At 29.6% G+C, this 27,955-nt stretch overlaps 4 protein-coding genes across 10 annotated transcripts; 2 read left to right on the top strand and 2 right to left on the bottom strand.

The window, feature by feature from the left end:
* Nucleotides 1-4,013: 4,013 nt before the first annotated feature.
* On the bottom strand, nt 4,014-4,811 carry LOC126841809 (uncharacterized). The gene has a single exon (XM_050578472.1). It carries the CDS (start codon nt 4,809-4,811, stop codon nt 4,014-4,016), a length of 798 nt encoding a protein of 265 aa, XP_050434429.1.
* A 1,448-nt stretch (nt 4,812-6,259) lies between these two features.
* LOC126843052 (SREBP regulating gene protein) lies at nt 6,260-8,941 on the bottom strand. 2 transcript variants are annotated; one of them, XM_050580368.1, is made up of 5 exons: nt 8,768-8,941; nt 8,450-8,593; nt 8,214-8,364; nt 7,626-7,768; nt 6,260-7,547 (listed from the first exon to the last, which is right to left on the bottom strand). In XM_050580368.1, exons 2-5 carry the CDS (start codon nt 8,549-8,551, stop codon nt 7,362-7,364), a joined length of 582 nt encoding a protein of 193 aa, XP_050436325.1. In that variant the 5' UTR covers nt 8,552-8,593; nt 8,768-8,941; the 3' UTR covers nt 6,260-7,361. The 2 variants fall into 2 exon arrangements, with proteins under 2 accessions (XP_050436325.1, XP_050436319.1); XM_050580362.1 differs by having other exon boundaries at nt 6,261-7,547; nt 8,688-8,941.
* Nucleotides 8,942-11,977: 3,036 nt separating this feature from the next.
* Nucleotides 11,978-17,294, top strand: LOC126840886 (uncharacterized). 3 transcript variants are annotated; one of them, XM_050576879.1, is made up of 8 exons: nt 11,978-12,189; nt 13,510-13,868; nt 14,436-14,609; nt 14,695-14,962; nt 15,151-15,338; nt 15,422-15,570; nt 15,961-16,322; nt 16,402-17,293. In XM_050576879.1, the coding sequence occupies exons 1-8, from the start codon at nt 12,123-12,125 to the stop codon at nt 16,599-16,601; spliced, it is 1,767 nt and encodes a 588-aa protein (XP_050432836.1). In that variant the 5' UTR covers nt 11,978-12,122; the 3' UTR covers nt 16,602-17,293. The 3 variants fall into 3 exon arrangements, with proteins under 3 accessions (XP_050432836.1, XP_050432853.1, XP_050432844.1); XM_050576887.1 differs by lacking the exon at nt 11,978-12,189 and adding an exon at nt 13,249-13,370; XM_050576896.1 differs by lacking the exons at nt 15,151-15,338; nt 15,422-15,570 and having other exon boundaries at nt 14,695-14,972; nt 16,402-17,294.
* Nucleotides 17,295-20,161: 2,867 nt separating this feature from the next.
* Nucleotides 20,162-27,925, top strand: LOC126839570 (scoloptoxin SSD14-like). Of its 4 annotated transcripts, XM_050574946.1 has the most exons (12): nt 20,271-20,288; nt 20,350-20,457; nt 23,925-23,983; nt 24,132-24,347; nt 24,444-24,664; nt 25,114-25,312; nt 25,570-25,770; nt 25,832-26,060; nt 26,497-26,687; nt 26,769-27,009; nt 27,297-27,410; nt 27,531-27,925. In XM_050574946.1, the coding sequence occupies exons 3-12, from the start codon at nt 23,970-23,972 to the stop codon at nt 27,681-27,683; spliced, it is 1,779 nt and encodes a 592-aa protein (XP_050430903.1). In that variant the 5' UTR covers nt 20,271-20,288; nt 20,350-20,457; nt 23,925-23,969; the 3' UTR covers nt 27,684-27,925. The 4 variants fall into 4 exon arrangements, with proteins under 4 accessions (XP_050430913.1, XP_050430903.1, XP_050430894.1 ...); XM_050574956.1 differs by lacking the exon at nt 20,350-20,457 and having other exon boundaries at nt 20,162-20,288; XM_050574937.1 differs by lacking the exon at nt 20,271-20,288 and having other exon boundaries at nt 20,297-20,457.
* The last annotated feature ends 30 nt before the right edge of the window (nt 27,926-27,955 follow it).

Here is a 27,955-nt window from a genome sequence, read left to right on the forward strand (position 1 = left end):
TTTTTGTGTTTATGGCAGTATACTTATGATTATGATGTGAATATTGTGTCCTAAATTAAATTTTCAATGGATAATATTAATACATTTTACATTATATATATACAAGAATAATAATTCTAATACTTTTACGTTTGTTTTGGTAGTTTTATATATTTTATTTTCAAATTATGATTACCATTCGATGTAAAATATTATTATTTATTATTTACCGTTCAATATTATAATATTATACCGACCAGTTATTATAAAACATGACAGTTGACACTTATGTGTTATGAGTAGAAGGTAACAATGTCTACAAATTATATTGTTTATTAGGCTAATATTGTAAATCATTGCTCATTTAAAACAATAAGAAAAAATTGTTTTTATTAGAAATTAGTTATTATTTTTGTATTGCTAACTTATAAATACTTACATTTAGTGAAATATACAGTACAATATTATCATTAATAACTACCTATACCACTGACCTGCATCCAACAAAGCCCATCACGTTTAAAATGATCTTGTAGATCTTGTATACCTATATAGTACATTATAGTTTATACTTTACATTTTGAATTACTAATGGGAAATTCTACTAACCCATCAATTGTATTAGCTTTCCTTTATGCCTTTTGTTCCATTTTTTTAAAAAGTATTCCTGAAAATGATATAAAAAAAAGAAAAATATTTTGCTGTAAGTTTTCTTTTAACTTTTAAGCCTAAAATAGAATTAAATAATAATAAAGACGTGATATTATCGTTATCGCCTGCTTAGGCTTATGGACACGCCAAAGAATTTGAGTTTTTTTCGAATTTCGTGGGTGTACCTTATTGGAAGACGGCAATAAGGAGGAATACATTACTTACATCAAATCAAGCACTAAAAAAATGTCTAGAACTAACAAACCAGACATATAAAAAAATGTTTTTTCAATTATTTTATTTTGAATTTAAATAGTAAGAATTTTAAGTAAAATGTAGAAACTGAGCAGATAAACTTAGTACAATTATTTCGTCTGTAGTTAATTCCGTACCCTTACAGTTGTGTATAATTAAGTTATTATTAATATTTAAAATAAATTATTACATGTTTTGCTTACCGGTTACTTCGTATTAGTGATTGTATACTCGTTTCCAAATCACCTATGAGGTAGAGTATTTGGCTTGTTTTTTTTTAATGTGGTATCTCCATCTACGACGATGCTCAAATTGTATTTACTGTACAAACCCCAGAAGTGTGTGGTAGGGGCGTTTCAAGCAATTGTGGATTTACGCATAGATGTCGATCCGGGCATAACTTAATGACTAACTTAACGACAAAAATATCCCGGCATCGACAGATTTTGCGTATAAGAGAGTACAAAGGAGGTTATCCAGTAGGATCACGGGATAGATATTGGTAATTTGATTTGTAGTAATAAAAATGATAGCTAATAAATAGGGATAGGAGGGGTAATCTGTGATGTCTTTATGAAATTATTTTTAATATATGTATGTGTGCTTTTAAATGTGTCCTACTCTTCCATATCCTATTACTACAATAGTATGCTAGTGTTAATAAGCTTTCACGTACCTTATGGCTCAGTTATAGAGTGGAAATGCGTTGTCTCGCTGTCCTCCGTTGTTCCTTTGTTGTCTGTAGTGACTGAAAATAGAAGTCCCGTACGACACGCACTTACCGAACTCGTTAGTTTCTAATAGATACCGAAAGTTTTACTTAATAACACGCGTACTACTAGGTGTAATGTATTAATGATCCGGCTCGGAGTGTATTCCTGTTCGTCCAAATAAAGTTACCCTTTTCAGATATATTTTTAAGCGTTTTTAACTTGGTGATCCTCTAGCATGCTACGTGATAACTAGTCAGAGGACTACACAAATTCGTTTAGAAGATCAGACTACTAGGCTGCGATATTTAGAAGCAACAGACCTTAAGGGTCCATATTTAACCTCACTAAACAGCCGCTACTCTAGTTGTCTTCCCTTAGCTAAACACTAATTAATTAACTACTTAACTACTTAAATTTTCCAATTGCTGACGAGAACATCCAAATTCCAAGTGAATAATTTAATTCAAAGGAATTGGATCCCTAGAGCTGCTTTACGCTTCTCAAGAGAATTAAATGAACCAGGTCAGTCTCTCGGACTATGTTAAGATAGCTAAATTAATAGACGAATTATTAAATGAAACAAATAAATAAACACAATGTTTTGTTGTGCATAGGACTTGGAACATACACTGAGTCAAAACCATAAACAATTACGAAAAGAATCGGTTAACTACGCACACCCTGCCTTAACAATTAAATAATTGATAAGTTGCAGACGATTGTAGCTAAACGACTGAGCGGCGACAAGCCCGTCGTATTGTCTTATATAGGGAGTAAATGCGTCATTAGCAGGGGGTGAGGTATGAAATGTTTCCTAGGATAATCATCCAAGCGTACAATTGTATGGTATGAGTCAGCATATGTTATGTGTCCTGTTTATTTTAATACATCCTTTAATACTTTTATAAAATACTGTATTTGAAATAATATATAAATAATTGTGTGCGATATTATTATTTGTGCATATAATTGATCTTATATAATTGACATTTTTGATTAGTGCATATATTGAATTTAGTGCATATAATCTTATCATATATAGAGGTGTTTTTAGTGCATATAATTTCATGTATTGTGTGTTGTGTATTATGTATTATGATATTACATGTAAATGATTCAATGAGTACAATATAATCATTACAGATTTACAAAAAAATCTTGTTGGTGTAAAAATGTTGTGACTTGATTAACTGGACGCAAATTTTAAAGTAAGTAATTAATTTTTACTGAGCAGAAAATGTGAGAGGTTTATGAACTATATAACTAGAACGATCACAACGCGAAAGTGAGAAGCAACAAACGAAAAAAATTGTTAAAGTAGTTTAGTTCAATTATCTAAAATGACAATAGTGCTTAAATGTGTAAATTTACTTAAATAAGTAAATTATAATTGTGCGGTTGTCCAAAATAATTTATAAAGGGAAAATTGAGAGTAACATTTTACTGCCATTGCATCATCGTACATAGACCTAATCCACACAGTACTTGACTTAGTAGAGGGGAGGGGAGGTAACTCTATTGTTTAGATATTTTAGCGTAGGTACCTACTAGGTATCTTTATTTTACTTCCAAGTGAGACCAGAATATATTATTCAGAAATGTATTGATTTAGTTGAAAAAAGTATTTCCAATAATTACACTCCCTTTTTATAAATTCGTCTGAGGAATACATTACTTATACTAAATCAAGCACTAGAACAAAGTAATAATTGGATTTGGACTTTAGATTTGGTATCTAAATTATTATATATTATGAACTGTAGATCTTAACATTACACAGTTTCATCACAGTGATTTTTTCAGTTTTAAATGTTTAAAAATTACATTTCGAGGCCATTTCAACTTTTCTATTAGCATATTATGTATATTATCACTTACTTCATAACTTTTTGATGATCCGAAAGAATCATTTTTAAATATTTCTGTATTTTCAACTTGTGAAAACTAATTAATAATAATTAATTGAACTAATAGAATTTATTGTAAGATTCAATTTATAATAGTTTATTTTTAAGGCGGAGCTGCGGCAGTATTGTGTTTTAATTTTTGTATTTAAATTTTGAGTTGTAGCAACTATATGGATAAATAATCATAGCTGAAAGGTACGTGAATTTCATTTGACAAAAATTAAAAATCATAATCAAGAAAAATGTATAACATTTTTTAAAAAGTTATACATTTTATTATACAGTCTTATTAGTTCTAAATTTGTATGGAATATTTTTTAGGTAAAGTAGTAACGACAAACGTTGACAAACAAAAAAATAAAAACCCTTTTCCTTAGAATAGGTAGAAAAAGGGTAAATTACACTTTGACTGTAGTTACCTAAACCATTTATACATTTTTTGGATTGTTTTACTCATAAAGAAAAAATTATAATTTAAAATTTGCATTTAAGGGAAACAGAACAGCTATTACATGTGACATAGCACATACGCATAAAAGCAGAGTATAAAATATAAATTACCTTCTGCCTGAAAATTGATGTGGTTTTTTTCAAAGTTCTCAAGTGCATTATTGATTATTTCTAATTGACCGGCAATGGCGTAGAATAAAGATATTACCACTACATGCGATAACACCATTATGATACTTATCGTGTAGACAATCAACGTCTCGACTATGTGGAACATCAAGAAATACTCGTTGTACACGTCTGAGGATACCATGAAATAGAAATTAAACACGCTTAGGCGGTAGCTGTCGTACGAGCCGTCGCGGTTTCTTAAATTGACATAGCTTTCACTAATAAAAAGGGGACCCACAGCCCAAAGTCCAGTCGCGGTAAATGACATGGCGCATATTGCATAAGTGATTCGTATCGTTCGGGTCTGCCACACTTTCAGTATTGTTTTGTCGTAGAACTCGTAGGACAAAAAGTCGAATCTAATCACGTCCAAACAGTCCCAGATCTCATCGGATCTCTTAAACATCGCTGTCGATTTGTAAATGAGAAACATAAGATTTTGGCATGTAGTGTACACTAAGGAAAACTGAGTCAAGTCGTTGCTCCAATGGTACATTCCCGTCAGTCCACTGACGGCCGCTGTGATTCCCACGAGCACCATACCGAACATGGTCGATAATTGATAGATATTGTAACCGTAGTACTTAGCATTTTTCGGATGTAGCGTTTGACACAGACCCAACAATTTGGCCAGACGTACGTTAAAGACATAATCTTTATAGTCATCGGGCCCGAATTCCAGCATTTTGGTACGGCCTATTGGCGGTCGAAAATTGCAGTGTGCAGAAAACTTAAATTTAATGAGCAGCGTCGGTTTAGTCGAGTAGATTGATTATGTGACTGATGTGACGGGCGAAGAACAACTGATACAACTGAACAACACATATCGCCAAGCTATTTAAAAACACTTAGAGCTTGCTTATTTATTATAATAGACTCTGGTTTTAATTAACGGTGTCTAGGCATTTTTCCACACTAACACCCGTTATTAGTAATATTCTAAGAAATGCAATGGTGCACTCTAATGAAAAATGTAGTCTACTTCTAAGAAATGTTTTGTGTTACATTTTTAATACATAGGTTGACCTATTCGTTATAGTTAAAATATTCATAGGGTCTAAGCGGTTTTTTAATAATTTAACTATAACCTTAGGTAAAGACCACATACTAAAAAGTCGCTGCTTGTGTGTTATAATCATTAAATTTCCTTATAAGTTCTAATTCTAAATAATATTTGCTTAGCTCAGAGCACACTAACACAATAATGTGTAGAAATCAAAACATTCGTGAATAATAATAACATATATCATAAGTAATAATGAAAATTAAATTGTATTTTAATTCAACACATAATTATATTGTTGATCCGAAGAATACCACTTACTATTTTAGTGTACATATTTTGTTAACTCTATATTGAATCATATATTTATTTAGTGGGAGGAGGGTGGAGTGTAGTTTTATTTTTACTTAGGCGCATTACTCTACCGGTCTTCAACACTAGTCCTAAATTTAAAACCCTTATAATAATAGAGATTATTCAAAAACAAAAATAAATTTGAATAAGTCACGGACATACGGTTTAGTACATATAATACAATGGTTCGGTCGTCCCAGGTCGGTGGCTGTTTAATTTTGTGCTGACTGAGAAAATTATTAAGACAAGATCAATATTAATCAATGGCTTGACCTAGTGATGTATGCGGTAGTTCTTAAAGGATTGTTGAACTGATGAAAGTAAGAAATATCTTAGTCAATAATTGTATTAATCTAAAGTTAGTTAAATATGTCTTATTGAGTTTTAAAGTCTTAGAGACTTTATGGTGGTAACTTTTTTAAATTTTGTACCAACTTTTAAAAATGTTTAACAGAAGATACAAAATAGAGTTAGAAAAATATGCTAAAAATAAACTCATATGTTTTTTCAAATAAATATATCCATTGATGTTTTTGAAGTTAAAAAATAAAATATTATACTCAACAAGCATCTATTTTTATCAAGCAATAATTTTTAGTAAAATAATGACTTTATTTAAAATCTGGTCGACATTCGGTTTGACATCGTTCGACAGTTGTATTATAAAGAGTAAACAACGAGTATTACTAAAGGTTATAATTTGTTTAAATAAAAATATAAGTCATAACTAAGTATTGTTATTTGTATATTGTTCACGTAAAGAATTATATTAATATAAATAATAGTTTTTTTTTTTGCACACAATTATTTTTAATGAGGTAGTATATTATATAAGAACTTACAATTTTAAATCGGTAGTGCAAACAGGGTATCATATATGAATAGCGTAATGCTTCATTAATAATTAGGCAATATTTAGGTAATAACTAGGCAACCCTCAAATATGGTACATCATATAGGTAGGTAGTGATTTCTTAATTAATAAAATACGAAAAAAACCGTTTTAAACATGTATTACCCAAACACGAGCTTCAAAATAGGTAAATATACAATAAATATTTATTTTTAAAAAACCTGGACAATAAGAAAATATACATAAATAAAACTTAAAAAATACAGCACACACAACTGTTGTATAAATAAAATATAAATATATAATATATTAAGTAAAGAAACCTGTAATTGTTCGTATAATTATTGACTAATATAACTTAAAAAATATGAGAATCAATGTTACAACATAAAGTTCACATTTGTATTTCAATTACAATATTTTGAAATCTGATAAAGTGAAACAGTGTGTAGTATTTAAATACGTACAAGGTACGATAGAGCTTAACTGAGTTTTGGCTTTATTTTGAACACTGTATGTATGTCTTTGTATGTATTAACCATATTACATTTTAGAATGTAATATGGTTTAGAATTACATTTTTAGAACAATAAATAAAATCTAGAAATTTTAAAATGATGCGGACTACTTTTAAATTTACTGTTTTGTTTAGTCCGCTTCTGAATATATCCTACTAAAAATCAATTGCTATAATATCTTTAAAAAATATTAATTTATTAATTTTTTGATAGCAAAATAAGTTTTAGTCTTTTTGATAATAAAATATTATTTAAAGTAAAAAAAATTATAGTTACAAAAATGAGTTTATGGTAATATTATAAATTTGTTATTTTATTTTCTGTTCATGCACATTTTTTATGCATTTGATTACATAATTGATTATTAGCCCATGCACTACAATTATATGTAGTCTAATTACAATTATCTAACGATATAGACATATTTTAGAATGAAATATAAATTAATTAATTATGCAATTTAAAATTAATGTAACTGAATACAACATCATATTCCGACTGTATTGTTCAGGGCACCTTATCCGCAGTGGTATAGCAATGTTTGTTTGGTTTTAAATATGTGTTCTCATGTTGAACACTCTGAGAATTTGTTCGGCATTTAGCTAAACATAGTTCGAAATGATCATTGATAGCCGCAAATAGTACTCGAAAAGTTTCCGAGGCTTTTCCTAATACCGTTTGTAAAAGCTTTCTCTGTAAAAGGTACAAATATAGGTGTTATAACAAAAAATGAGTTTTTACAATAATAAAATATGTAGTAATTATCTTTACCTTTTGTGGATCTAGACAGCATGATACACAGTGTTCGTACAATACACAACAGCCGTCTTTATTACAGGTATCACATATATAACGTTTATCGGAAGATCCACAACAGTTATTAGCTTGAACATCACCTCTTAGACAGAGGTAACCTAAAAAAAAAAAAAAAATAATAGTTTATATTATATTAACATAATATATTTTATCAAACAATCAGTAGTATTACATATTATAGTAGATCGCTTAGCTCTACTAAGCTTAGTAAAATCGTAGCTCTCTTGTAAAATCGTCATTATGCTTATGACATTTTTTAATAAAGTCATCAATATATTAAAAATCTTAGAAATTACTATTTGTTAATAAACTCAAATAAAACTTAAATATTTCTAAAAGTAATCATACCAACTGGGACAAGATATTTATGAAGTTTAGTGGAATATTTTAATGTTAGCATAAGTTGTATTGGTTTTAATAATAGTAACAGAAAACAGTAAGCGGTTTATCAAAAAGTACAAATTTGTTATGTGTGTATAACAGTTAAAATAAGTTTAACCAGTAAAATTAATAAATTCATTGTTTTCTTTTAAATGAAACTACCTCTGTCATCTGCAACATATTCTCTGCCTTGAACAGTGTTCCTGCAATTTTGAGGCACAGTATTGTTCGATTCTCCTTCTGCTGAAATCCATACGAACGAGCTGTGATCTACTTTTGTCGGTAACCTCCATGTGTCTAAAGGCTTGGGTGGCTAAAATATTAAAAAACTTGTTTATATAAACCACACAAACATGTAATAATAATATTTTATTTTTTTATAAACGCTTCATACTTACGATTACTAAAAAACTGACGATGCAATATGTTAGCGAGCAGCCGAAAATTACAGACAGCACGATTTTTCTTCTAATAAAACTGAATAGAAAATCTTTCCACATGACAGGTTATCTGCATCATACATTTTCGGAGACGTTTCGTGACTGGAAAAATAGGCAGATATTAAACTACATTGTTAGGGTTCATTATTAAAAAATAAACCTATTGCATGTACATCGGAATAAAAAAATAAACTACCTTTATAAATAAACTATCGCGATAACATTACTGCGCACTAATAACTAATAACGCTACCGTCTAATCAAAAAATTTCATACCGAAACATTATCCTCAGAATTCAGAAATTCGATAACACAACACATCAACGGTCAAACACTATGTAATTTGTATTATTACCTATTATTATGTTTATCGAGTATCAAATAATTACATTATATGATAATAATTAATAATAACGAGCATTTTTCCTTAGCATAAGAATGTTTATTCTTTGTGTTATCACTTGAGACTTTGGAGAGATAATATATTTTGATAACTTACTACTTGGTGATATGATAATCGGTAGGTTTGTTTATGAAACTGGCATTACAACAGTGTTGATCATGTTTGTCAGTTGATAGCACTGTAGTTTAGTTAGCACTTGGTTTTATGTAATGGCATTCAGTATAAATTATAATTTATAATTATTTGTTGTAAAACATAGAAAAAGGTATATTTAGTTGGTAATATATGTATACACGTTTTCAGTTTTTTAAGAGTTTGTAGTGCCGAATTAGAAAATATTCGAAGTAAGAGTTTTAAGACGTTTCAAATATTATACTTTTACTACTGTTCGTAAAACAGTACAACAATATACATTCTTGACGCGTCTGGGCCGGTAATTATTGCACACGTACCCACACTTGGGTTAGTTGTAACAATTTTTATAATATTTAGTTATTTTCCAAATGAATGTAGGTATATTTTTAAGATCACTTTTTCTTAGCTACCTTTAAAAACAAATAAATAAATACACATTTTAATTGAAAAAAAAAAAATATATTTTACTTTACCCAAGTCTATGTAGAGTAAATTGTTACAAACTGGAAGCAAATGCTAATACCTAATATGAATTTGTATTTTATTTTTTATACATTCTTCTCTCTTCTTGGGTATTAACGGCCACTAGGACCATCCCGTCAAACAACCAATCCTCCAAGTCTCTCTGTCAGCTGCTTTGGTTTTCTAATCTGAGCCTCCATTTAACGATTCTGCGTCTCTCTACCACGTCTTCCCATCTTAAACGGGGTCGTCCAAGAGGCCTTTCCAGTAGTGGGTTCTGACTACGCCAGGCGTGACCAGCCCACTGTAACCTCCTACTCTGGATTATATTAAATATGTTTGGATGATGAAAGAGTTCCTCTAGTTCTTTGTTTTTTCTTATTCTCCATCCGTCAGTTTCCTCGTTTTTTACTGGACCAAAGATCTTTCTTAGGATTTTCGTCTCCAGAATAATCAATTTATTTTCTTCCGTTTTTCTTAATGTCCATGTTTCTGCTCCGTATGTAATTATAGGGCGTAATAGTGTAATATACAATTGTATCTTTACTTCTCTCGACAGGGACCGTGACCCTAGTATCTTTGTAAGTCCGTAAAGACATTTGTTTCCCGACAGGATTCTTGCTGCTACTTCCTTTTCAGTTTCATTTTTTTCGGTCAACACCGAACCTAAGTATTTAAATTGTTTGACTCGATTGAATTCGTGGTTACCCACTCTTAAGGAAGGATTCATTCTCGTACTATCTCTTCTCCCCACCACCATGTGTTCGGTTTTGCAAGCCAACCTTCTTCGCTGCCTCCTCCAAACGGCCGAACAGTGTTCTTAGGCCATCGTGTGATTTATCCATGAGGACCAAATCGTCTGCATATGCCAATAATGCCACGGAAGACTCTTGTAGTGACACCCCCTCCTGGGGTCCGATATTAGATTCCCTAATAACTTTTTCTAATACTAGATTAAATAGAACAGGTGACATAGAGACCCCCTGTCTTAGGCCTGATTTCACTATTATTGGGTCGGTTTCAGCTTCTCCTACTCTTATTTTTATGAATGTTTCCATAATGCTTGTTTCGACACTAGCTTTACTAATTTTTGTGGGAAGTTATACTCTCTAAGAATATTTATCAAGCTTTTGTGATGGATACTGTCGTATGCCTTCTTGAAGTCGATAAAGGCATTTCCTTGTCGAACTCCCATGTCATTTTTTATACATTATTTATTTTAAAAATAAAAAATATTAAGTATTTTTTATTGTAAACTATTGTAATAAAAACGGTATTTTTATAATATTACAATTGTAACAATATTAAAAACAAAAAAATAAAACGGACATTAAATAAAAATCAATTTTCAAACCTTTTTAGAAAACAGAAACAACAGTCTTAAAACAAAATAAAAAATTACCGTTTTTACAAACTTTAGATAATATAACGTTATATTTTTTATATAACAACTCGCTCCTCCTAACAACTAACCCCCCCCCCCTCTCACATACCCTTTAATGAGATACAAGGATATGGTGGTGGGGGTAGAGCATGGGGTTTGGTAAATTAAGTGAACAAGAAGAAAATGTCGATTAACATTAGAGCATTTTAAACAACACTTCAACTTTTATTTTAATACTAAAAAAAAATACTATGCCTGTTAAGTGTGAATAGAATGTTAATACGTTTTTTTTATGAAATATAATTTGAGTGCCTACATTTTTTAGTTCAAGAAAAAAAAAGTATATTTTTATAATAAATTATCGAGTTCATTCAAGAAGAGTTTGCCATTAGGTATTTATAGTTATTTACCTATAGTGTAGAATATTATTTTTCATAATTTTATAAAAAATACTTATAACCATGATTACACAAATCGAGATCTTAAAAGGATTGAAGATATAATACCAGTAGGTAGATACTATTTGATTACATACAACTTTTAATTATCTTACGTAATTTTTTTTTTTTAATTTCCTGCAATTGCCATTTCTGTAAATCAAACGAGTTGCAGGTGTATCTAATATGGTAAGTACATCATTCAACAATAATATGGTCTTATTATTAGTATTATTATTATTTATAATAGATACTTATAAATTACCATTAAGAAAGTATAATTAATTTTATAAGTAGGTATTTATTAAAAAATTAAATTTTTGCTTAAAGCAGAAATCGCCAAATGTAACCAGGATAATCAGAATTTATAATCAATATAATAATTATACTCTGTCGTTTTTGCTTAAATTTTATTTATATTTATTATTTTATGCAACGCTTAATGTGCATAGAAGAAAATAAATCATAAATTATAGTTATTCATCACTTTAATGTTAATAAGATAAGAACCCTTTTTTTTACTTTATATTTTTGTAAATAGCGTATAAAGATAATATGACGTGAGATCTTTTATTTAATTTGTCGTCATATGTATATTTTTTTCCCACTTGATTTGATAACCTATAGGCCTTATAAGTATTTAATACATTGCTGCAATTGTGAATGGTATGTTTAATAGCTCTCGGTTGGTTGCATTAGCTACATATTATGTTTCTTAAATATTGTTAATTTTAATTACTCATAAAAATAAAATCGTACTTAATTGTATTTAGTTTTCATTGAATAAATATAATTATTTAGGTTAATACAATGGATCAAACGAAATTACCTAGAAATGTAACACTTATTAAATTGAGTTTTTTCTTATTCTTAGGAGGTAAGTACATAATGGACATTTTTAGAATCCGTATACGATTAATCATGATCAATGCATAACAGTTTATAGTAAGTTAGTTTAGGTAAAGTTAAAATTATTTGAAGAATACTTTAAAAATGTGGGAAATCTTACTTACATTTATATCGATGAACTGTTATAAGAGGGCGCTTCATCGAATCCCATACATCCCATAAGAGGGAGCAAAGTATAGGCAATTTTTTGCCAAATTTTAATTTAGAGCTTGAACCATAGTGTGTACTTACTAATACATTAATGACGACTCTTATTATCTTGCCATTTTTTTCGGATTACCACAGTAATTTTTACAGGCTTACTGCTTTGCGCGAGGCAAGTATGTAGGCATTAACAGTAGATTAACCAATTTTACACAATGTATAAAGTCCTTACTTTATCTATGCCGTAGCGTTTTTATTCTTTTGATAACTATACTTGATTTTTTATAAGCAAATTTAAAAAGAAAACATTTTTTTTATGAATGAATAATTTTTATTGTGTTCAAAAAACTAAAAATGTTACGACATAAATAAAGTTTTTCTATATTTATTGTAAAAATTGTATACGGTTACTGTCAATACCGCCCTCGCATACTTGTTCCCCACAAAACATTTTTCGTGAATAAATTACGGTTGTGTTGAGTCTTCTTAAGTTATAATTAAAGGTTTGTCAACATGTACTTGAAAAAAAAACAAATTCAGTTGTCTGAAAATATATTGATTAGATTATTTTTAAAACGTGCAATTCAACATACGTTTTATCTTTTGAAGTCGTTTTAGGAGTATCTAATAAAACGTCATGTTCAATTTTACTTTCCTACATGTCGCGGTCGTGGGACCGATCAATGCTTGACAGTGACATTATTATATTATATCACCATATCTATGTGCCATTTTAAAAATGTTGAACAAATCAAACCTTTGAGTGTTTTGCCTCATTGGCTAAACATTGAAGAACACTTCATAAGAATAAATTGTTTACCTATACATAATACTAAACAATAATTGGGAAAAAATAAAAATCGTAAACTGTATCAAACTTATGATTAACACTTGTAATATTATCACATTACAGGGAACTAATGAAAATAGTTTAAGTAGGGAGGACGATAAGTAATATCGCCAGCGCGATTGTGTTTAAAATTCGCTATTAATTAATTTTAAAATGTAAGTTGTAACCAATAATCATATAATAAATAAAATTAGTTTTAGTCTTTAGATGAATAGATTTTCTATTTGTAAATATTAATTTCTAAGCATGTCAAGTTGTAACTCATTGTAACTTTAAGACTTTTTTCCATTATAGGTGCAGCGCCATTAGCCATGTTCCTACCTACAATAGCAAAACAGATGGGATACTCTATGTCAATCTATGGTACTATGATTACTTGTGCGTTGATAATAACTATGATTGCTTCTCCTATTTTTGGATATTTAGTAGATAAATATCGAATTAGAAAATTAGTTTTTTCGACTGGGGTGTTAGTCTTTGGAATTTTTGGATTTTTAATGACTTTTGTTCCTGCTATTCCGCTTGAAACAAATTCAGAGTTAAGATGTGGAAACAACACGTATTTAAAAATAATTTCACAGTTCAACCAACTACCCAAATGTGACGAAGAACAATTTTTGGATTCGAAAATGAACGGACATTTTTTTTGTCAGGTATAAGTTGTTGAAGAATAAATACAAATGTTCCAATATAAAACCTTCAACTACATTTGCATTTCGAGTTAGGGCAAAGGATATGAATGATGTTTATCGTTTCCAAGTAAATTTGATTCAAGATTTATTGGTTTCAAATTTATTGTTTCAAAATAATGTAAATTTTAACTAAACCTGATTCAATGATAGTCCAATTAAAACAATTGACCGTTTAAAATGATATTTTCCAAAGTTTTTGCATACGTACAATTACTTTCTGAAAACTGTTGTAAATTTAAATAAAGAAATTAGAAGTACAAACATATTTATATTTGAACGAGAACTAAAAAAAAATATTATTTAAAAGTAACTATACTTTTTGGTTTGAGTTCTTCGAACGAAGCAATTGTTTCCGGTTCTTCGTTTGTTGTTTTTCAAAAATAGGGGTTCTAAACTTCGTTTAAGATTTCATTTTGGATATATTTTCTTATCTAATTATGCCATGGTGAATTGTTTATAAATTATTTGTAAATAAATGCAACCATATACATTGTATACATAATTACACTAATTAAAAGTATGTTTTAGCTTAACTGTCAAGAAAACCCTTTTAATTATGATGATAAATCCAAATCTTTGGACCAATATTATAATAACTTTACGAGAATAGAAAAGTGGATAAACTCAGATAATTATTCAAGTAATACGAAAGAAGACAGACATCAAATCGATATCTCGACTGAAATATATTTTACAGAACATGTAATAATATGCGGTTGATTTTGCGTTTTATACCAACAGTTCGGTTTTTAATTGAGTTGTACGGTTATTTTTTTTTTCTTTTTAGGTTGAAAATACTTATGTGTTTCGCATATTATCAGCTCATATCAATGACAGCCCTATACCATCATTGTATTGCCAAAGTCAGATTAACACCAACTGCCATGTGAATTGTTCTGTTCATCTTTTGAACGAATTGGCCTCTAGTCCTACATTTAAAAGAAACGTTCTCGGGCTGTATACTTTTTGGCTGTTTTTCATTGTTGTTATATTACTGGTGATGTCCTTTTACGTACCTAGTGCCATACAAAGCGCTCTGTGTCTTGATCTTTTGGGTAATATGCGGTTCGTACGAGTATATAATATAAAGCTCAACACTTTTTGTTCCCGCGTAAATTGCACCTAATTATAGGTATTTTAATGTCGCTAACATTATGATTATGACATGCAGCTGGCATTCCATGCTAAAGCTGCTATTTTCTCTTATTAAAATATAAATTTACATTTTGCCAATTACGTGTAGGCAACAAACATGAAAATTATGGCAAGATTAGATGTTGGTCGTCTGTTGGATGGGGAATTTCTTCGATTGCCAGCGGTTGGCTGGTAGACTATTTCAGTTCCGACCCCAAGAATAAAAACTATATGCCGGTTTACTGTACATGCCTTTTAATTTCAATATGCCATTTTATTGTGATTCTTAAAATTAAAGTAATCTTATAGCTATAGTGTTGTTTAATATCATATCATGTATATACTAGTTATCCTAAAATGTTGATTTCAATCAATTCTAGGTCGTTGATACTAACAAAGCAAAAGAAAATAAAAGCAAAATTCAGCCTAATATATATAGATTATTGAAAAAAGGCTATGTGTTTATTTTTTTTGTCTGGATCTTAGTGATGCAATTTTTTCATGGCATAATTAGTTATTACCTGTTTTGGTAAAGTAAACATATACTTTTATACACATAAAAATTAAAATAGTGATATGTTAGGTTTTTTTTTAAATTGTCTTTTACTGCTTTATTCAAATCCTATCAAGAGTAGTCATAGATTAAAAAACAATCGTTTATAATGATCAAATTTTAACCAGTGTTTGTTAATACTTTTTTTTTTAAGTACATTATACACAAGATAATAACATACTCGTATTTCTCATTTGCTATGTAGACAAATTTCAATATAAAACTTTTCTTAACACGGAGGTCATGAAACACCACAAAACAAATGTGTAGTACTTATGTTTTTAAACAAGTAGTAAAAGACTTAATCTAATTTACTGATAATAACACAGTCTAATATACAAATTAATAATTTGAAAATATGTTTAGGTATTTGGATGAAATGACTTCACAACACGATTGTAATAAACGTCAATGGATAAAAACACTACAAGGTCTCGCTCAAGGTGTCCAATGTTTCGGCGGAGAGTTACCGTTTTATTTTTTGTCTGGTTGGATCATACAAAAGTTGGGCTATTTGAAATCAATGTCTTTGACATTAGTAGTTGTTAGTGCTAGAATGTTTTTCTATTCAGTCATTTTGAATCCAGCGTGGGTTTTATTAATAGAAATATCAAACGGAATGTCTTTTGCGTTAGCCGAGGCCACTAGGATGTCTTACGCTAAGCTCATTTGTCCTCCCGATGAGCTTAATTCATTGATGGGCTTAATCGGGTTTTTCCTTGCTGGTGGTAAGTAATATACTTCATAATACTATATTATCATGACAATAAATAGGTATTGATTTATGTTTGGATTTTATGTCCGTAGGCGATTGTGCCGGAAGCCTAATTGGTGGTTATTTATACGAAGCTTTTGGGGGCGAAAGAATGTTCAAATTGTCTTCGTTCATAGTAGCAATACTGTGTGTTTTGCACATACTAAGTGGTATTTTCAGTTTGTCAAAGGAGTTCAAGATAAAGGATTTTACACCAGTTTCTACTCAAAACGAGATTAATGCAAAGTTATAAGTTTTTAACATGGTTATTAGTAAAACTGAGTGTATACCTAAATGGATAGCACAGGTTTCATGTATTAATTTTATAGAAATAACATTCGAGATCATTAAATGCTATTCCTTTCCGGGTTGCTTTCAACAGTAACAATTACGATCTTAGATTAAAAAATTTCTAAAAAAAATGCAGTTACCTCATATACACACAAACAATTAAATGAAAGTTATTATGGGCATACAGCGTGGATTGTAGCAACTATACACTGTCCCTACTTGCCAGTCCACCCTTGCGAGGTAAGTATATTTTACAGTATAGCATCGCAATGGGTCTTATTTTTTTTCCCCATTCATTGAAAACGGTGTATAATTCTATTACTAAACTAATATAAACACCATACATTATTACCTTATTTTGTTGTTTAATTAGGAAACGTGGTCGGTGGTTATTTTATAAATGTTCTCATAAACATAATTTGCTTTAGATTATTCAGTATTAGTATCTTTCAAATAATAACGAATATGAGTACAAAACAGATGTGCAAAAGTGAATATAATATTATAACAGCACAAACTTTTTGACGTTATTAATTATTTATACCTCTATTGCATCATAACGTGTATAAATATTTTGCAATCCTGCCTAATTATAATTATCCTAGTGATAGAGTTTCAACTTCTCAAGGTTTAAATATTAAAAGCTAGAACTATATCATATTATATACATTTTATAATAATATACTAACACTGTTGTTAAAAAATAGGATCTTTGTAATATTTTAGCTTCGATGTGAAGTTAAAATGATAATGTTTTCATTGCAAAAACATTTTTACTGACTCGTATTGGTAACAATTTTAGAAATATATAGTTATATATTAATGCGTTTTGTTCTTCTGATTTTCCAAGGAATATCCGAATGTTTCTATTTCCAAAGTTTAGAAAAAAAAGTAATAAGAGTAAGCATAATATAGTCTTCTCTAGTTCCCATAGGAGGTAATTTTTACAGACAGTATCGTATGCTACAGAGAGGTCTTAAACAGCCTCTCCTGATTTTAGTCTGCCGTGTTAGGTACAAATATGTATGAATAAATTAAATAACGTGAAAGTCTTCTGTGGGACCGACATTTTCAAGCTGTGTATGATTTGAAATAAATGATAAAAACATATTAACGTAGGAGGGGTGTAGTATGTTCGGGAAGGAAAATAATGAAGTCCAAGAGTGAAGACGTTGCGGGTATTTAGAAACAATTTTTTTATGCGTGGCTTAAAAATTAAATTTTTTTAAAAGTTAAAACATATTTTTATACATTTTAAAACACTCATTACTTTTTGAAGTTTTGGATTATTCATTTGTGTTTGTTCTTAAACTAGGAAGATTTAATACAAGTACATCCGTAAGTCTCAAAGGTTTCTATTTTTGTGCCTGAACCTATGTTTTATTTTATAATATATCAAATTGATAGGTCAGAGAACACACGGTACACTATGTATACTAAATACTTTTAAACCTATGGGTTAAAATCGCTAGATTGGACCGGTCGCGATTCGAGAAGATCAACTCTTGTACGGAGAACTGAATACTCCGTAAAAAACAATCCAGTTACGACTAGGAAATTATTTTCTTTTTTAATTTGCCAATATTTGAATTACCACGTAACTCCTTAAAAATTAGTGTACGCAATACAAAGCACAGCAATATAGTGCGGCATACCAGCTTAGCAAAAAGTAAGACGAAGTTTAAGATAGAGTATGAAGATGTCCAGCGTTTAGGTCTCTGAAGAAAAACAGCTGACTGGTTTATTGATGAAGTGCTGCTGATACGGCTTGGCGTTTATAGGAGATAAGACGTACCCGATGTCAACGAGTACCAGTATGAAGCAATTCCAAAACCGTTTAATCCAGTTTAACCAGTTGAGAGCGAAATGTCATCACTGCATTGCTATCAACATTATAACAAATAATATACTACATAAGTGACTTGTGTATCATACCAATATGATATGATACACCAATAAATAAATGACAATCATTTTTATAAATCGAAGAAAGCTAACACTACAGGGTGATTTTTTTATCATGAGCCACTTAATATCTCACTGAGTTTAATTAATAATTTTATTTTTTTTTCAAAGCGTTTTTATATAATGTGATCTCAATTTTCCACAAATTATTATGTTTCTACCCCTCTCCCAAACTAGTTTTTTTGATAGCAACTTTTGAAACTTAAATGGTGACATATATATTTTTAAACTTTTTAAATTCAGAATAATGTATTAAACATTTTGGCTGGTCGATAACCAGTTTCGGATAACTATTTTTTGAAGTTATTGAAATTTCAAGTTTAGGGCAGGAGGAAAGGCACTCTCCCCCTTCTCGTGTAGGCAAGCGTCAGAAAATAATATTTTATAAATTATGTCTTTTTTTTAATTTAAATATAAAAAAATAAGTAAATTATAATTTGATCTTAAGATCCTTCTTACCAAATGCATTTAGTATACTTACTCTATTTATTTGATTAAACATCTCTCGTTCAATGTACAATACAGATAATTTAGAAAATCTATGCTGTGAAATCGTTGAGCGAATATAGATACAGATGCGACGCATTACTGAAAAGGACCTTTCACAATATACACAACTAACTGGTATAGAGAAAGCTAAACAAATAATTTTTATTGTATTGAATGCGGAATTATTTGAATATAATTTTTAACTTACACAATTTTTTAAAACAGACCCCTTCATTGGTGGTCCTTAATCCCCTTAAGGTGGTTTAAAAGATATTCACTGAAATTGAGTTAATGATTTTACAACAGTTTTTGGCTACCATAATAATTCTCGACAAAATAGTATTTTCTTCAATGTGTTATAAGTAAGCATGCTGTTCCTAATACTTATGTATTGCACGGATATCAGTCAAGATTGTCAATATATTATTTTCACTCATGATTTTCTGTGTAGGTGAATCATTAAATCGTAGCGTCACGATTAGTAGCTGTCAATCATATAAACACTAATCAGCAATCGCTATATCTTTCTGGTTGTACAGAAAAACGATTTATAATAAAAAATATCAATTTTTATTTGCTATTAACTTTTTAGTTTATAGAAAATGCGGTACATTTTTTTGTGTAGCCTTTGAGCTATTAGGGGGGGGGACTTTTCTAGAGACTGGGGGGCTAAATATTCTAAACCCACTCTTGGTTGTAGATTGAAATCAATGAGTTTATTATACAAACAAATATACCTAGAAGTATAGTTGCATAGAAATTTATTGATTCTAATTTGAATGACTTCATAAAACTTATTAGGATTTCTAATTATTGCCCTTACATGCTTATAATAACGTCAAAAACCCTGAGGTAGTGCATAAAACCCATATTTTCGCTTTTCTAAGTTCAACAATGACTTGGTTTTTATACACAACAGCCAATACACATACACATTATAGTAGTAACCAACATTCGAAGATACCAAGGTCGTATATGTTGCTGTTGCCCTTCTCCTGCAGTACTGCTTCTAAAGCCCCTACTGCCTACTGTGCTATGTACATTGTACAATAACATGACATAATCACAGCAGTAGGCGAATGATGTTAGAATGCAAACGGTTAGGTAGAATTTATGTTAAGCACTGTATTCCCATGCCATCAGCACACTTCGAGTCGGTTATTCAATTGGAACGGTCATGTTTGAGTGTTACAACGTAAATATATATATATATATAATATATTTATTGGTTTTAGTAATTAAATTTAATTTTTAAGTGTTTGTTGGAGGATTTTGTACTTAAATACTAATTACTAGTACAATTTATATGACTATCAGTTAACACGTGTCACTTGTCAGACATTTCGGATATTTAGTTGAATAAGGTATACACACTATTACAATAGTATTATATTATATGATTTGTTATCTACTATATAAGTTGTGTTTTATTATTATTTGTATTACAATTATATGCAATTATTTTTTTAGGACTAGTTATAACATAAGATTTTTGAATTAGTTTCATAAGCGATTAACATCTTTTTTCTTTTAGTTATTTGCTTAATAATTTTTTTATATGGTTTTATGTAGTACAAATTTAGTATATATATATATATTAATATATATATATTATGTCGGTGCAAAATACTTAAATTTTAAATTATCAGTTTTGTTGCATTTTAATCGTGTAAGGCCAATGCACCATTCCAAATTAAATAGAAGTATACCCGCTAAGAAGATACCCGCTCACATAACATAACAGTTGAAATTCTCTTTGAAATGTCCGGAATTTAATTTTTGTTAAAGATTTTATTTTAATAATTTCAAACGGGTTTGCCATTGAAAATCTTAGTAAAATAGTATAAGTAATAATTTTACTGAAAAACGCAGTCATAAATTTAAAAAAATATAATTAACTAATAATTGAAATATTTTAAGTTTTATACCTTTTTATTTTGTTTTTGGAGTACCAGTGAATTCTTCTTCTTCTTACGTTCAGCGATCAATCTACTTTTACAACATTATTTCAGTATAATATGATAACATTCTAATGTAATATTTTATTAAATCGATTATCTAAACAAAATATATTTAATACTTATGTATAAAAGATTAAAACACTCATTTAACGTTACAAAAATAATATTTCTACAATATACTCGTTTCGATATTAATATACAGGGTAATCCATCTAACGTAAGACACTCATTTTCTCTGCAAATATGTATATTTTGAGAATTTTTTTCCCTTTTATTTTAGGTACATATTTTACCAACTTTTTTAAAGTTTTGAAAATTTTTATCACCAATCCTTATAGGCCAAAAAGGGGGATGTTTGGTTTTTTTAAATGGCAACATATGTTTTTAATTACATAAATTTGTAGATAAAAAATAAAAAACTGTGTTAGCGTTCGAATTTTCATTTATTTGCTCATTTGTTATGACTTTATAAAGATTTGATTTTTTTAATGTATTTATTAATATTTTCAATCGTTACTACAAAGACTAGTAGTTTTATTATATGGCATAAAAATAATTTGATGTGTTGCCGTTCTCTGCATCATAATCAGATTTAATAAATTACCTGTAATCTAAGTATTTTGTAGATAAGAACCGTCTATTATTATTTCAAAATATTTTATAGTGACTTCCTAGTTGTTAGACTGTTATCGCCAATTGGACAATGCGAACATAAATATGAATTTTATGTGTTACCAGTTTTTGGAGAACCTAAAAAGTATGATAATTATTATTTATACAAAGTCATAGCTAATGAACAGATAAATGAAAATAAAAAATTCAAACGCTAACATATTTTTTAAAATTTTTTTGTCTACAAATTTGTGTAATTAAAATCATATGTTGCCATTTAAAAAACCAAATATCCCCCTTATTGACTTATAAGGATTGGTGATATAAATTTTGAAAATATTGAAAAATGTAGTAAAATATGTACTTAAAATTTTAGGAAAATCTTTTTTCTCGAAATATTCATATTTTCAGAGCAAATGAGTGTCTTGCGTTAGTTGGATCAACGTTAGTTTAGACCTTGTATATATACTTATAAATTATGTTTAAAATGTTTATAAAATTATTTTATACAACTAATAAGATATAATTAATTTATTTGACATTAATTTATAATTCACATTTTGAATCAAATACTATTATGTTAGACTTAAGTAGTATAACATAAAAATTAGAATAAAAAGAAAATTTGGCATATTATGTACAAATTGGGGATACTTTCGTTCCACTTCTAAGCTAAAACGTTTTTAGAAAACATTTTAGGCTTAAAAACTATGCTTCAAAATTGGATATAAAGAAAAATAACATTTTTTTAATGCTAAGTCTAATTTTTGCTTCTATGTGAACTCGAGATTTTTTAACAATGATGGTAAAACATATTATAATAGATTTTCTCACCAACAGTTTTAGTTTTATAGTTATATTACTAAAATTACGGATTCATAGAAAAGTTTCACAAAAATAATAAATTGTTTTGTAAACTATTTGTCTTATTCCGCACAAGGGAGCTATTGAACCGAGCAGTCTGAGTCTCTATCATTTTTGTTTCGAGTATTTCTATTTATGTAGAAATCAAATGGTTAATAAAAGTTATTATCAGGCTCACACATCATGGTCATTGACTGACTATAAAAAAATAAAAGATATTCAGGTACAATAAATTCTTATGTTCTACAATGTGTATAATGGAATATGTCATCATACTTTATTTACGATAATATAGATAATTTACACAGTTAGAAGTTATAAACTAATGATGAAATGCTGTATTTTAATTTCGAACACACGCTGATATTTTCTATGACGAATTAAATATCGTTGACGAAATAAAAGTAATCCTATAATCTTATAATTAAGGTTTAGGTATATTACAGCATTTATTTAAAGCATGGCTATCAAAACCCAGTGTTTATATTAATTAAAAATAAGTAATTAAGTTTAAAATGATCACGTCGCGTACAGGTTTTTCTATTTAAATAATAAACTTATGCTACTCAGTAGAGTTAATCCCTAATTACTTGCTGTTAAAAAATAAATTAAATTTCAGTAGTTTTTTTAACAAGATTTAGGTTTTGTCAATTTTTGCAATTTTCAACAATTAAATTAAGATTTCACTAAAATAATGTAGCTATACATTTACTTTTAATATAGTATTATTTCCCACATTTTTGTATTATATATATTATGTTGTTCATTTCACTTATTTTTGGATGTTGTTATGACATATATTACACTTAAGTGTGTGATGAGTTGTGAGCTGATATTATAATTTAAAGCAATTATTAAGAGCAATGTGTAATGCAAACTAAGTATAAAAAGTTATTTAAAGACAATTTTTTTGATAAAGCATTTGTGTAGGTAGAAGCCACTTTTTTATAGTTTAACGACTCAATATCCTTTTTTAATATTTTAATCATCAAAGTACGTATGGAAAAGATAAGATTACGATTATAATTAAAACGGAAATGACGAAAATTTTGAACAGAATACATTATGTACGCTTTGATGGTTGTATAATTTAATCCACGGATTAAAACGGATTTGTAGGATTTACTTCTAAATGGTTAGGTCTGTCATTTTTAAATGTTTATATATTTCATCACTTCCACTCGAAATGTCTTAATTGTCCCATTAACCCTGTATCTATTATTTAATTATATTTGGAGTCCTTATTAAACACGCTCATAAATATTTCTATGTATAAATATTTCTTATAATTGAATTTCTTATGAGTGTTTCTGGGTAGCTTTTTAAGTAAAATTCTTAATTTAAAACATAATTTTACTATCATTAAATCAAACTAAATGATTTATTGTTTTCAGGTTAATACGGAACATTGGTGCTCGTTGCGGAAATATAAATAAACGATGTTGTTAAAGAGGTATATATTATTAATATTATTAATATTATTCCTATTAGATTAATAGTATTGTATTGATTAACAATACAGTCCTATTAATCTATATAATTTGTATTATAATTAAATGTCTACAAATACACCAGATAAAAAAAAAGTTATGCGTTTTCAGACTACAATCAAAACGGTTCCTCATAATATTGGCCATATCTATTATTGTCATCATAGCGGTTTCATTGTTGGCTGTATATATCCATTATGATAAACCATCGAAGCTGGATATAATTCCAGATCCAAATGAACCGTTGCCGCCCTCTAGTATGCCAATGGGTGTCTACGATAAGGTAGGAGTTGTATCCAATGGAGAACCTTGCGCTGAGATTGGACGGTAATATATTATAATTTGGCTATAATATAAATTGATATACTTTTTTTTTTTGAATCGTCATTACAATACCTAGTGATGCGATATAATTAATTACAGGAATGTTTTGGAAAAAGGTGGTAACGCTATTGATGCGATTATAGCAACCTTGATATGTGATGGTGTTCACTGTCCGGAATACATGGGGCTGGGCGGAGGATTTTTGATGACTATTTACAATGGAACTACTAAAACGGCAACAGCAGTCAATGCACGTGAATCGGCACCAGCCGCTGCCAATGAGACTATGTTTGTTAATGATTCAATAAAATCTCAAATAGGTACTTATCCTTACTATTAAGTTTGTGCGCCGCCACGCTGGGGCTATTGGCAAATAAATCAAGTGCAAAGCAAATAAAATACATAGAATTCAGAACTTCATGGTCCTAGTGATTTTTATGTATGATGAAGTACTAAAATTATGAAAAAATTACATCTGTTTATTGATATTGCACAGTTATCACGATTTAAAAATAGTAGAATTTGTGGTTTTTTGTAAAATTCTACCCTACTAAACACGTTAGGCTAGTTTAACTTGAGCATGAGTCAAGATTTTTAAAAACAGGAACAAAAAATTTAAAGTTACATATTGTTAACCATTAAAAAGTGATAAAATTAATTTGTTAGTTTTATCTAAAAACGATATACTTAAATTTTATAAATACATGTTTACGATAAAATTTTTTACAGTTGTTTATATTATTTTGATACTAAAGTGATTTCATTATAGGAGGATTGGCAATCGCTATACCAGGAGAACTTAAAGGGTATTGGACTGTTTTTAACAAATACGGCAGCGGTGAAGTTACGTGGAGCTCATTATTTGAGCCGACTATAAAGCAATGCGAAGAAGGCATTGCCGTTAGTCAACGCTTGGCAAAAAATATGGCAAATAATGAAGAGTTAATAAAAAATTCTACAACACTCAAGTAAATGTCTACGTTCAATTATCCGTTAATTTTATAATATTTGTATTGATGGTCATTGCATCAGGACCATGCATCATTTTTTTTTTAATATTCTATTGTTTATAATTTTTAAATTTTAGCTCATTCACGAATTGAAAGGAAATTTCTCAGCAAAAATTATTTTAAGTTTAGTCATAGAGATAATAATAAAATAATTAGCTATGAGTTTAGTTGGCTTTTTAAAAAAACATTTTTTAAGTTCTGCATTTGATGGATAGGAAACATTTTTTTGATGAAAAAACCGGTCGTGTGAAGAAAGCCGGAGATATTTATAAACTACCGGAACTGGCCGAAACCATGAGAATCGTAGCAAAACACGGAGCGGATGCACTATATAATGGAGAATTGACACAACAACTCATAGAAGACATTAAAGACGCCGGTGGTATAATAACAGCGGACGATTTAGCAAACTACAAGTGTGTACATAGTATATCATTAGGCAGCTAGAAATATTTGAAATAACAATTGGATTTGTAGTGTTGAGGTTGAAGATGCGTTCAACGTGACAATGAGTAACGGGGTTACACTACACGCTGGACCACCTCCAGGTTCTGGTGTAATATTGGCTCATATTTTACGGGTATTAGATGGAAAACTACCAGCACCGAATGCAGGACTGGACGCCCATCGTTTGGTGGAAGCATTCAAATTTGCATACGGCGAAAGGACTCATCTCGGAGATCATAACTTCGTTAACGTTACTGAGGTTAATTTGCAAAAACATATTAATTAAAAGCTATCAATCTTAATCATTTAATACAGGGTGTATCAAAAAGAATGGTGGGGTTTCAAACGGTTGTAGGTTGGGCTAAAAGAAAGAGGGAGTTGTCTAGTTTCGAATGACTGTCACGTTCCCGTTTGTGTTGCCAGCCTTCATTGTTTAGCTTGTTAAGATGGCGTCCTCGCAAACGAAGTGATCGAGTTCGCGAAGCGTAATTCAGTTACGACTATAAAACATCTAGTGTCAGAGACATCTAGCGGCAGTGATTCGAAACTTGACAACTCCCTCTTTCATTTAGGTCCTACCAGAGCACTGTAGGTCCAATACTTCACAACCTACAGCCGTTTGGAACCCCACCATTATTTTTGATACACCCTGTATTCAATTAATGATTGATGTTAATGATATTGTTATTATTTAGATTTTTAGAAAAATCCAATCGGCCGATTACATAAATGAAATTCAGAACAAAATGAACGATCATTTCACATCGTTGGACCCGGTGTATTATGGAGCTGATTTCGGAATACCTGCTGACCATGGTACCGCAAACGTGGTCGTGTTGGACGCTCTGGGCAATGCCGTTGTTGCTACGAGTACTGTGAACACAATGTAATAATTTGTACAATATTAATTTGTCTAATTTAATTCTTTACTTAGCAATTGAACAGACATTTGTTTAACATCGCACAGATTCGGCTCCATGCTTATGTCTAAGGGCACAGGAATTATTTTGAATAGCGAGATGGACGACTTCTCAACACCGGGCGTTCCAAATTATTTTGGAATTCCGCCATCCCCAGCAAACTACATAGCACCAAGAAAAAGACCAATGTCTTCGATGTGTCCAGCAATAATAACAAACAGTGAAGGAGATGTTGTGCTAGCATTTGGAGCAGCGGGTGGATCTAAAATCACACTGGCCACCTCTTACGTAAGAATAACCATTTGGAATCATTGCCCTCAGCATTTGACTACATAAAATCATACAAACATTAACCATAACAGCTAACAGCCCGATGAGAATTGATTGATAATTAATTTATATTTTAATTTGCATAAAAACATTTTGAATTTTTCGAAATGAGCTATACAACATATTGTTTAAAAATACTACATATTTTGGAAACCAATTATATTGAATTAAAATTTGAAAAACTAAATTTTACATTTTATTTAAGAAAATTAAAACTGAAGTTACAGTAATTACTGATTTTGTAGGTGGCTTCTCTAGTACTCTGGAGTAACAAAACGCTTAAAGAAGCTGTAGACGAGCCCAGACTTTACCATCAATTAGTGCCAATGAGAATTGATTATGAATATGGCGTACTTAGGGTAAGCCATCACTCATTTGTACAAGAATAGAACATATTTTGTCTTCCTGTAGTATTAAGCTTTAAAAATTAATTAAAATGTTGATATTAATATATTACATACTTCTTTTTTTTTATATAGGATGTGATTAAAAATTTAACAGACGTTGGTCATCCGGTAAAGAGACTGAAGGTTCGAGGAGGGTCAGCTGTTACAGCTATTCACAGGACAACAGGTGGAAAAATAACGGCTATGGCAGACTTTAGACGACCTGGAAACATTTCAGGATTTTAAGACAAATCTCTAGTTTGTTGTATGACATACATTAGAAGTTCCTACATTTAAATTGATCAAAAAAAACATTACTTTATAACAAGTATTGTTAGAATAAAATGTTTAACGAAGATTGACCTAATGTAATAAACACATACGTGTGCATTGTATGTATGATACCTATACATATATTATACATAAATTCAATAAAATAAGGTTTTTGCTTAATATTTGTAGCATAAGTGATATTAGTATTACATATTTTGTTTTGCTCGTGTAATAAAAGAGCTAAT

The sequence above is a fragment of the Adelges cooleyi genome, unplaced genomic scaffold (assembly GCF_023614345.1).
Source record: "Adelges cooleyi isolate 19-005CV unplaced genomic scaffold, UGA_ACOO_1.1 ACOO_flye_CR_arks_rails_tigmint_CR_PRNA_108, whole genome shotgun sequence".
Classification (NCBI taxonomy): Eukaryota; Metazoa; Arthropoda; class Insecta; order Hemiptera; family Adelgidae; genus Adelges; species Adelges cooleyi.

What these genes read in the sequence shown, in the direction of transcription:
- LOC126841809 (XM_050578472.1), bottom strand. Translation starts at nt 4,811, where the DNA reads ATGCTGGAATTCGGGCCCGATGACTATAAAGATTATGTCTTTAACGTA.
- LOC126843052 (XM_050580368.1), bottom strand. Translation starts at nt 8,551, where the DNA reads ATGTGGAAAGATTTTCTATTCAGTTTTATTAGAAGAAAAATCGTGCTG. An exon ending in ATATGTTGCAGATGACAGAG is followed by an intron (nt 7,769 to 8,213) that starts GTAGTTTCATTT and finishes TTTTTTTTTTAG; the next exon opens with GTTACCTCTGTCTAAGAGGT. An exon ending in GCTGTCTAGATCCACAAAAG is followed by an intron (nt 7,548 to 7,625) that starts GTAAAGATAATT and finishes TACCTTTTACAG; the next exon opens with AGAAAGCTTTTACAAACGGT.
- LOC126840886 (XM_050576879.1), top strand. Translation starts at nt 12,123, where the DNA reads ATGGATCAAACGAAATTACCTAGAAATGTAACACTTATTAAATTGAGT. An exon ending in TTTTTTCTTATTCTTAGGAG is followed by an intron (nt 12,190 to 13,509) that starts GTAAGTACATAA and finishes TTTCCATTATAG; the next exon opens with GTGCAGCGCCATTAGCCATG. An exon ending in TCTGTGTCTTGATCTTTTGG is followed by an intron (nt 14,963 to 15,150) that starts GTAATATGCGGT and finishes AATTACGTGTAG; the next exon opens with GCAACAAACATGAAAATTAT.
- LOC126839570 (XM_050574956.1), top strand. An exon ending in TCACACTGGCCACCTCTTAC is followed by an intron (nt 27,010 to 27,296) that starts GTAAGAATAACC and finishes CTGATTTTGTAG; the next exon opens with GTGGCTTCTCTAGTACTCTG. An exon ending in ATGAATATGGCGTACTTAGG is followed by an intron (nt 27,411 to 27,530) that starts GTAAGCCATCAC and finishes TTTTTTATATAG; the next exon opens with GATGTGATTAAAAATTTAAC.